Here is an 11,120-nt window from a genome sequence, read left to right on the forward strand (position 1 = left end):
CGAGGAAAAAGTGGGTCGGAATGTAAATCTTCGAGGTATTAAACCAATAGCCAAGTTGGTTTAATACCTCGAAGATGGGACTAGTATTATAGTATTGCCTGCATCTATATCTTGCCTGACGTGCCTCAGTGCACTCTATCTGAATTCTTGCATCAATCAAATCGAAATCCCATTTGACATAGGACTCATGCAATTGTAGCTTTTTGACATTCGAGGTATTGAGATAAATCATTTTTTGACACAGATTGGACGTTTGATTTTGTTGAAATGTTTGTAGTTGTCACTGTATTCTGGCAGTGGACAATTGAACGATGTGGAATTTCATCAAAATATTTTGTCAAATCTTCCTTTGTTGGAAGAGCTAAGAATTGATGTGGATCCAAACAATGGAACATGGGGTTTAGTATTAAAGGCTATTATTGAGGACGTGGCTACCTTATCACATTTGACTTCGCTTTCAATTTGCTTTCCTGAAGTAGATTGTCTTGATATTTTTATCTCGAAGTGTCCTATGTGGAAGGATTTCAATTTCAAATTCTAGTTTTCTGTTGGTTACTGTGCATTAGCCAGGTTTCGAATACTTGACTGTTTTCGATATCAGATCAGGAGGTGTTTGAGGTTTGCAAAAATGGGAGAGGGGTTGATTGTGCAATTTCAGAGATTCTTAAAGAAATTGATTGATTTGAATTGATTGGACACAAGGGAGCCTCAAAACTGTCAGACTTCGGAGTCAGTAGCATCAACAAGATGCGAGGTTGTTTGATTGAAGAGTGCAATGAAATTAAAACAATTGTTGATGGTAATAGTATCACAAGAAGTGTGCTAGAGTGCTTTGAAAATTTGTACATAAACAATGCCATAGAGTTAGTAAGCATTTGGGAAAGAGTTGTTCGTGTAGAAAGTCTTGCCCAAGTAACAACCCTAATTTTGAGCAGATGCCAGAAGTCGAATAAGATATCCTCCAAAGAAATGACTGATCAACTCTCTAAACTGTAGAATTTAAAAGTTGAACAATGTCCTGAGATAGAAGAGGTTATTATGAAGATTGAAAACACTGAATTGGAACCAGGATCATTTCCCAATCTAAAGGCACTAGTACTCATTGATCTTCCTAAAGTGAAAAGCATTTCAATTGGAAACTCAATAGAGTGGCCCAGTTTTAGAGAGTTGGACTCTCTGGAAGGGTTGGAATTGGAAAAACAACAATAATGCAGAACTTGTATAATAATGATGATATTGCTAAACTGTTTGACTTCGTGATTTGGGTAACCGTATCAAAAGATTGGAGCATACAAAATTTGCAACATGGAATTAAACAACAGCTAAAATTGAATATGGATGGCATCATTGATGGCAACAATCATCGTAACGAAATTGCGTGGCAAAGGTATATACTTCTTTTGGATGAAGTCTGGAGCTGTGTTGATCAACATGAGATAGGAATCCGTGATAACCAGAACAATAGTATGGTGGTATTGGCCACAAGATACAGCGACATGTTTCGTTATATGGAAACGGATGAAAAAATTTATGTGAGGCAATTGTCTACAGCTGATGCATATAAAATATTCGAGGAAAAAGTGGGTCGGAATGTGAATCTTCGAGGTATTAAACCAATAGCCAAGTTGGTTTAATACCTCGAAGATGGGACTAGTATTACAGTATTGCCAGCATCAATATCTTGCCTGACGTGCCTCAGTGCACTCTATCTGAATTCTTGCATCAATCAAATGGAAATCTCATTTGACATAGGACTCATGCAATTGTAGCTTTTTGGCATTCGAGGTATTGAGATAAATCATTTTTTGACACAGATTGGACGTTTGATTTTGTTGAAGTGTTTGTAGTTGTCACTGTATTCTGGCAGTGGACAATTGAACGATGTGGAATTTCATCAAAATATTTTGTCAAATCTTCCTTTGTTGGAAGAGCTAAGAATTGATGTGGATCCAAACAATGGAACATGGGGTTTAGTATTAAAGACTATTATTGAGGAAGTGGCTACCTTATCACATTTGACTTCGCTTTCAATTTGCTTTCCTGAAGTAGATTGTCTTGATATTTTTATCTCGAAGAGTCCTATGTGGAAGGATTTCCATTTCAAATTCTAGTTTTCTGTTGGTTACTGTGCATTAGCCAGGTTACGAATACTTGACTGTTTTTGATATCAGATCTGGAGGTGTTTGAGGTTTGCAAAAATGGGAGAGGGGTTGATTGTGCAATTTCAGAGATTCTTAAAGAAATTGATTCATTTGAATTGATTGGACACAAGGGAGCCTCAAAACTGTCAGACTTCGGAGTCAGTAGCATCAACAAGATGCGAGGTTGTTTGATTGAAGAGTGCAATGAAATTAAAACAATTGTTGATGGTAATAGTATCACAAGAAGTGTGTTAGAGTGCTTTGAAAATTTGTACATAAACAATGCCATAGAGTTAGTATGCATTTGGGAAAGAGTTGTTCGTGTAGAAAGTCTTGCCCAAGTAACAACCCTAATTTTGAGCAGATGCCAGAAGTCAAATAAGATATCCTCCAAAGAAATGACTGATCAAGTCTCTAAACTGTAGAATTTAAAAGTTGAACAATGTCCTGAGATAGAAGAGGTTAGTATGAAGATTGAAAACACTGAATTGGAACCAGGATCATTTCCCAATCTAAAGGCACTAGTACTCATTGATCTTCCTAAAGTGAAAAGCATTTCGATTGAAAACTCAATAGAGTGGCCCAGTTTTAGAGAGTTGGACTTTCTGGAAGGGTTGGAACTGGAAAAACAACAATAATGCAGAACTTGTATAATAATGATGATATTGCTAAACTGTTTGACTTCGTGATTTGGGTAACCGTATCAAAAGATTGGAGCATACAAAATTTGCAACATGGAATTAAACAATAGCTAAAATTGAATATGGATGGCATCATTAATGGCAACAATCATCTTAACGAAATTGCGTGGCAAAGGTACATACTTCTTTTGGATGAAGTCTGGAGCTGTGTTGATCAACATGAGATAGGAATCCGTGATAACCAGAACAATAGTATGGTGGTATTGGCCACAAGATAAAGGACATGTGTCGTTATATGGAAATGGATGAAAAAATTTATGTGAGGAAATTGTCTACAGCTGATGCATATAAAATATTCGAGGAAAAAGTGGGTCAGAATGTAAATCTTCGAGGTATTAAACCAATAGCCAAGTTGGTTTAATACCTCGAAGATGGGACTAGTATTACAGTATTGCCAGCATCTATATCTTGCCTGACGTGCCTCAGTGCACTCTATCAGAATTCTTGCATCAATCAAATGGAAATCCCATTTGACATAGGACTCATGCAATTGTAGCTTTTTGACATTCGAGGTATTGAGATAAATCATTTTTTGACACAGATTGGACGTTTGATTTTGTTGAAATGTTTGTAGTTGTCACTGTATTATGGCAGTGGACAATTGAACGATGTGGAATTTCATCAAAATATTTTGTCAAATCTTCCTTTGTTGGAAGAGCTAAGAATTGATGTGGATCCAAACAATGGAACATGGGGTTTAGTATTAAAGGCTATTATTGAGGACGTGGCTACCTTATCACATTTGACTTCGCTTTCAATTTGCTTTCCTGAAGTAGATTGTCTTGATATTTTTATCTCGAAGAGTCCTATGTGGAAGGATTTCCATTTCAAATTCTAGTTTTCTGTTGGTTACTGTGCATTAGCCAGGTTTCGAATACTTGGCTGTTTTCGATATCAGATCTGGAGGTGTTTGAGGTTTGCAAAAATGGGAGAGGGGTTGATTGTGCAATTTCAGAGATTCTTAAAGAAATTGATTCATTTGAATTGATTGGACACAAGGGAGCCTCAAAACTGTCAGACTTCGGAGTCAGTAGCATCAACAAGATGCGAGGTTGTTTGATTGAAGAGTGCAATGAAATTAAAACAATTGTTGATGGTAATAGTATCACAAGAAGTGTGTTAGAGTGCTTTGAAAATTTGTACATAAACAATGCCATAGAGTTAGTAAGCATTTGGGAAAGAGTTGTTCGAGTAGAAAGTCTTGCCCAAGTAACAACCCTAATTTTGAGCAGATGCCAGAAGTCAAATAAGATATCCTCCAAAGAAATGACTGATCAACTCTCTAAACTGTAGAATTTAAAAGTTGAACAATGTCCTGAGATTGAAGAGGTTATTATGGAGCTTGAAAACATTGAATTGGAACCAGGATCATTTCCCAATCTAAAGACACTAGTACTCATTGATCTTCCTAAAGTGAAAAGCATTTCGATTGAAAACTCAATAGAGTGGCCATCCTAAGACTGTTGGACTTTGGGGAATGGTAGGAACTGGGAAAACAACAATAATGCAAAACTTGAATAATAATGATGATATTGCTTAAATGTTTGACTTCTTCATTTCGATAACCGTATAAAATGATTGGAGCATAGAAAAGTTGCAGAATTGAATTATGCAATGGCGAAAGTCAAATATGGATGGCCTCATTGATGGAAATGATAATCGGAATGAAATTGCGTGGCGAATATCTGCGGAATTAGAATGTAAAAGGTATCTACTTCCTATGGATGAAGTCTGGGACTGTCTTGATCTACATGAGATAGGAATCCATGATAACCAAAACGATTGTAACATGGTATTGACCACTAGATACCACGACATTTGTCATTATATGGAAACTGATGAACAAATTTATGTGCGGCAATTGTCTATAACTTATGCGTATAAAATGTTCTTGGAGAAAGTGGGTAGGAATGTAAATCTTCCAGGCATTGAACCAATTGCCAAGTTAGTTGTTGATGAGTGTGCTGCCTTGCCGCACTTGAGAGACATGGTAGCGAGAGCCTTTAGGAATAAAGATAATATTCACCTCTCGAATGATGGACTAAAGAGTTTACGAAAATTTCCAAGTATCAAAATCCAGGAGATGGATGAATTGATTGAGTTTTTAAAGTTTTGTTATGAAGAGTTAGATGGTTAGGATAAAAAAGTTTACTTTAGGTACGGTGCATTATATCTTGAAGATTGTGAAATCTATATGGATTATTTGTTGGAATGTTGGAGAGCTGAAGGTTTTCATGGTGATGCATATCCTTTTAGAGTTACAAGTGAAAAAGGACATAAAGTCTTGCATGACCTTAGCAACATGTGTTTCCTAGAGAGGGGTGATAAAATGAATCATGTTAAGATGAACAAAGTGATGAGGACTATGGGCCTTAAAATCTCTTCGCAAAGTAATACATTTAAGATATTGGTAAAAACCGAGGAGGGGCTGTGAGAGTCCCCTAGTGAGATAGAATGATAGCAAGCAAATCAAATCTCCTTGATGGATAATGACTTGTGCACTTGACTTGAAATGCCAGATTGCAAGAATCTCTCAACTTTGTTTCTCTATAGAAACCATCTTCTAAAAGTAATTCCTGAGGCATTGTTTAAACTCATGCAAAATCTATGAGTGTTAGACCTACATGGGACTGGGATTACAATATTGGCAGCATCTATATCTTGCCTGACGTGCCTCAGAGCACTCTATCTGAATTCTTGTATCAATCAAATAGAAATCTCATTTGACATAAGACTCATGCAACTGGAGGTGTTTGACATTCGAGGTACTGGGATAAATCATTTTCAAACAAATTGGACGTTTGATTCAGTTGAAATGTTTGCCGATGTCACTGTATTCTGGTAGTAGACAATTGAACGATGTGAAATTCTATTAAAATGTTTTGTCAGATCTTTCTTTGTTGGAAGAGCTAAGAATTGATGTGGATCCAAACAATAGAACATGAGATGAGGACGTGGCTACCTTATCACATTTGACTTCGTTTTCAATTTGCTTTCCTGAAGTAGATTGTCTTGATATTTCTATCTCGAAGAGTCCTGAGTGGAAGGATTTCCATTTCGAATCCCAGTTTTCTGTTGGTTACCATGCGTTAGCTAGGTTTTGAATACTTGACTGTTTTGGATATCAGATCAGGAGGTGTTTGAAGTTTGCAAAAATTGTAGAGGGGTTGATTGTGCAATTTCAGAGATTTTTAAAGAAACTAATGCATTTGAATTGATTGGACACAATGGAGCCTCAAAACTGTCAGACTTTGGAGTCAATAGCATTAACAGGATGCGAGACTGTTTGATTGAAGAGTGCAATGAAATTAAAACAATTGTCGATGGTAATAGTATCACAAGACGTGTGTTAGAGTGCTTATAAAAGTTGTACATATACAATGCCCTAGAGTTAGTAAGCATTTGGGAAGGGGTTATTTGTGCTGGAAGTCCAACCCAACTAACAACCCTAACTTTGAGCAGATGCCAGAAGTTAAATAAGATATTCTCTAAATGAATGATTGAACAACTCTCTAAACTACAGAATTTAAGAGTTGAACAATGTCATGAGATTGAAGAGGTTATTATGGAGTTTGAAAATACTGAATTGGAACCTAGATCCTTTCCCTATCTAAAGACACTAGTACTCTTTGATCTTTCAAAATTAAAAAGCATTTGGATCGACAACTCAATAGAGTGGCCATCTTTAGATAAGATTAAGGTATCAATGTGTCACTTGTTGATTAGGTTGCCCTTCAACAAGGGGAATGCAATCAGTTTAAGGTACATTGAAGGCCAACAATCATGGTGTAGTACATTTGTGTGGCAAGAAGATGCCATTGGGCAGAGACTACGGTCAATATGCATCTTCAACTAGTGCTTTTGGTTTTCTTCTTCTTGACGGCAGTTTGTGTAAGCAAGATGTTGGTACGAATGTTTTCTCCATCAATTATTTGTTATTGACATATAAGATCCTCTTGTTCTTTCTGTTTCAAGATAACATATGATGTGGTGTAAAATAACTACTATGTAGTTGAGTAATATTTTCAAGTAGAGTACATTAACCACCTTCTATTTTATACTTTGTGCCTCAAACTATTATATACTTTGTGCCTCAAACTATTATAACTAACATTTGTTATTGACATATTGCAAGCATGCAGTGCAATTTTCAAACCAAATGCTTAATGTGGAATGTTTTGGAAATGCTCCAAATTGTGTTTTTCCTTTCTATTTTGTTTTATTTCATGATTTCTTGTTTGAAGAAGTCGAATTTAGTTCTTCGTCCAATTTTCCTCTTCACATATCCATCTCAATATTTTTTTTCTACTAACTTTTCGCCATTCAAAGTCTACTACTTTAGAGTCTCATGCTTTCCAGGTTTCCAATTGATGTTTATAGCAAGATGAAGGAATCAGAGACGGGGATCATTTCCAATGATTCAAGGAGCCAAATGGCCATTTTTTTTATCTCATTATTTCTAGGCACCTGCTCATTACCTGTACGGTCAGAACCATCAGTTTACAACTAACTATAACATCATACATATTCATTTGGATGGATACTTCAAACTGCGAGATAGAGAAAAATTGCTAGATGTTTGAATACTTCAAACTTTGTTCTTTTCTTTAAGCATTTTCAATGATTTTCGCTTTGTGTTTCTGCTCTTTCCCTTTTGTTTCAATCTGTAGAAATGACAGCTGTGAAAATATAACAAAATATGAAGGTAAGAACAAAACAAAACATATTGGAAAACAACTCATTTAACCCATTAGCTCTAATGCATAGCTGCAACCAAATACAAGAAAGAAATAGATCTGTATAAGGTCAAGGCATGCAAATCTCTTGAAAAAAATGAGACTTACTTAAAAACACATTTTTCTATATTAGATTCGATTTTTTTCATCTACACGAAACTTACAAAGTTTAAACTTGTATGTAGTATTACTCATTTTTTAACACTTACTAAACTAGGTAATGCACAACAGAAACATTGAACCTCACGACTAGGTAAAACACAGCATTCACGACATACTCAAAATGCATTTCATATGGCCATTTCAGCAAACAAGAGATCCAATCATTCAACCATGACTCAATTTCTCTAGAACTACATTATTAGATAGAGCTTTTTGTTCTTAGTAGTAATCGGATCACACTCAAAAAAAGCAATCATCATGCTCCAACTCCAATAATTACTTTTCAACCTAATGTGGTTGATGTTGGGTTGCTCAGGCAATTCTAAGAAACATGGTGTTCCTTTCAAATTTCTGATTACCCAACCATACATGCATGCATCCCAGTTTACATATTATATTTTACTTTTTACTAAAGGCTTTTCTTTTCTCTGTTATTTTTTTTTATATCAAATCAAAGGGTGCCTACCTGCGATATATTGTTATTCTCAAATCAGAACCCTATTGGACCATCATTCCTTTGTCATACACAAGTGAGCAAGCAATGGACAACACGAACAATTATAGACTCTGTAAAATTGCTGATCTAGTTTATAAAATAATTTCAAATTACAAACTCATCTTGTGCTAAAAGATTCCAAAGTTGATGATACCCTCATTTCAAAATACTAAATAAAACTTTTAGATTTTCTTTCTCTCACTTAAAACATATTTAAATGCTAAAAATATTCAACCAATCGCTTGATTTGGTTTCCGTCACAAAAACCAAAATAAAGCATCTTTTATTAAGTCTTGGTATGTTTTAAACTCTGATAGAAGTTTAATTAAAAATAATAAAAAACTTAAAAAAAAAAGTGCCGTCCAAACAAATCTTTGAGACTTGCAATGTTAATTTTCAAATGCAGGCTAACTTTAGCACAAGTCAAAGAGACCAATATCGACATTGTATTTGATACTTAATGGAAGGACCCTAAGCTACACTGAGAGGGAAAAGGGTGAAAAAGAGAAATGAATCCGAGTCGTTTAATTGTCCAAACACTTAACTTCACTAAATCACAAACCACATAAATTTTACTGATCATAATACTAAAAAAGACACCCAAAAATGATGCACTTCCAAGCACTAATTTTCATATCAAATCAAAAATCAATGTTCAAATAACACACAAAAATTAGTGTAAATATAGGGTGTCGTATGGAAGCATGCTTACCAGCTTTGAAGGAAGATGCATAGGTAGGGAGCAGTGCACGGAGAGGAGCTGCCCACAGAGAGAGGAGATCCAACCTTCATGGGGTTCCCTCTTTCTTTCTTTACCCTTCTTCATGTGTCTAGATTCAATGCACTTGGTGGAAAAAAGGTAAAACTCCAAACCCTAAATCAACCTTGAATACATGTATGCATGGTTGCCATGTGGCAAGTGGGTTGTGTGTGTGTGTCTTTCGGTTTTTATGGTTTTAATATAAATTATTATATAATAATCTAGTGATAATATATTGTAGTATATTATTGTAACAACCTGCTCTTTTTTCTCTTGAATAGTCACGAGTCTCGTTTTGTGTGTTGAACCTCAATTGCGTGTTCTTAAAGTTAGCAGGTGATTTTTAAAGCAAGTCCAGTGTTTTAAAGTCTTTGAAATATTTTAAATGTCCAAAAAATATTTTAAATTGGGTATTTTCAGTATTATTGAACTAAACCTAATTTTAATGTAAGTCTCTTTATGTTTTTGAAAGCCCAAAAAATATTATAAGTGTATAAAAGCATTTTATCTAAATGATTTTATTTACTTAAGAATATTATGAAATTTAGGTTATGTTGAAAACTTTAATTATTTAGATAGTTTTATCCTCTTAAAAGTATTAAGCAAAACTTCATCATTTTTTTTTTTGAAAGGAAATCTTCTCTCACATTTCATTAAATCAAAGATGAGATACATGGAGGAGCCTCCTCCATTGTTACAATGAAATTTGAAATGGAAAGAGCATTTTTTGCTAACAAGTGTGCTATGATATTACCATTTCTCCTAATATTAGAAATTTCACACTTAGCAAAACGTCTTAATAAAACTCCAGCCTCACTCACAAACATGCTTTTACTGGACCAAGCCTCTGCAGTGACCTTAAGATCATTTGTAACCTGCATTGAGTTCCCTTCGATGACCACCTGTCCAAGACCTAAGTCAAGACCGAATTTAATTGCCTGCAATGCGCCATAAGACTCAGCTAGCAATGGATCAGAAAACAGTTATTTATTAAGCCTCAAAGTAGCAACAATCAGACCCTCGTAGTCCCTAACACATATGCCAATGCCAATCAAACCTTTGAGCTAATCAATAGCCCCATCTCACTTGATTTTATACCAATTGGAAGGAGGTGGTGACCAGACCTTTGCTGATGAGCACACTGGTATGACTCTGCTGCTAGTTCTTTGCGCTTCCTTTCTAAGCAGTTCTAGGATGTGCTTGGCCTCCTTAACCAAAGAATTAGGACGATTAAATTCTTTGTTATAAACCAAGTTGTTTCTTCTCCACCAGATCCTTTTAGCTCTACCATAAATTCTTGTAACACACAATGATCCATAGAGACTGTAATGGCTTCGACAAGTTGTAGCGTTGAAAGTTGTGGCAGATAACATTTTTTAAGCTTTTTTGAACACTGACTCCAAACATCCCTTGAAACTCCACACCTCCAAAGAACATGAACCACAGTTTCCTCTTCCAAATTGCAGATGAGACATAAAGGGTGATCAACAATCTTTCGTTTGAATAAATTTGACTGAGTGGGAAGTACTTTAAGACAAACCCTCCACATGAAGACCTTTTCACTTGGGGCACATTGGAGTGCCAAATCTACTGCCATACCCCCTTAAACTAGTCACTATTTGATGACTGACCCTGATCTGCAAATTCCTTCTCCTTCACCATGTTGTAAGTACTCCTTACAGGAAAACAACCATTATGAGTGCCCTTCCATATTAATCTATCCTTGCCATTCAAAGAGCTGATTGGGAATAGCTTATGCCTCACCACTATAAAAAATCTACTGCACAAGGTCTCTCTTCCAGACTTTAGAGACTGGTTCAATTAGTTCTGCTACTGTGGCCTTGCTATCCAAAACTTTGACAACATTGAGTACCTTTTTATGTTGGGAAACATTCAACCATTAATCTTGCCAAATGTGGATATTTTCACCTATGCCTACCCTCCAAACTGAACCTCAAAGATGACTGATCTTGTTGCAATGAAGCTCCTCCATATAAAAGATGGACTAGCTCCCAACTTTGCTGATGAAAGATTACATTGATATTTTATTTATACTTCATTTAGATATTCTTAGGCTCGGTTTGATATACAAACCTATTTCATCTAGATATGTTCTCAAATTCT

The 11,120-nt window shown here is 35.5% G+C and overlaps 1 protein-coding gene and 1 long non-coding RNA gene across 2 annotated transcripts; one reads left to right on the forward strand and one right to left on the reverse strand.

Moving 5' to 3' along the window:
- The first annotated feature begins 4,472 nt into the window (after nt 1–4,472).
- On the forward strand, nt 4,473–4,979 carry LOC108989681 (probable disease resistance protein At4g27220). Its single transcript, XM_018963377.1, has one exon. It carries the CDS (start codon nt 4,473–4,475, stop codon nt 4,977–4,979), a length of 507 nt encoding a protein of 168 aa, XP_018818922.1.
- A 2,272-nt stretch (nt 4,980–7,251) lies between these two features.
- On the reverse strand, nt 7,252–9,071 carry LOC108989690. Its single transcript, XR_001995877.2, has 2 exons — nt 8,949–9,071; nt 7,252–7,521 (listed from the first exon to the last, which is right to left on the reverse strand). It is a non-coding gene; the product is annotated as an uncharacterized LOC108989690 (long non-coding RNA).
- Between the last annotated feature and the right edge of the window lie 2,049 nt (nt 9,072–11,120).

Source organism: Juglans regia, chromosome 14 (assembly GCF_001411555.2).
Source record: "Juglans regia cultivar Chandler chromosome 14, Walnut 2.0, whole genome shotgun sequence".
NCBI classification, from domain to species: Eukaryota; Viridiplantae; Streptophyta; class Magnoliopsida; order Fagales; family Juglandaceae; genus Juglans; species Juglans regia.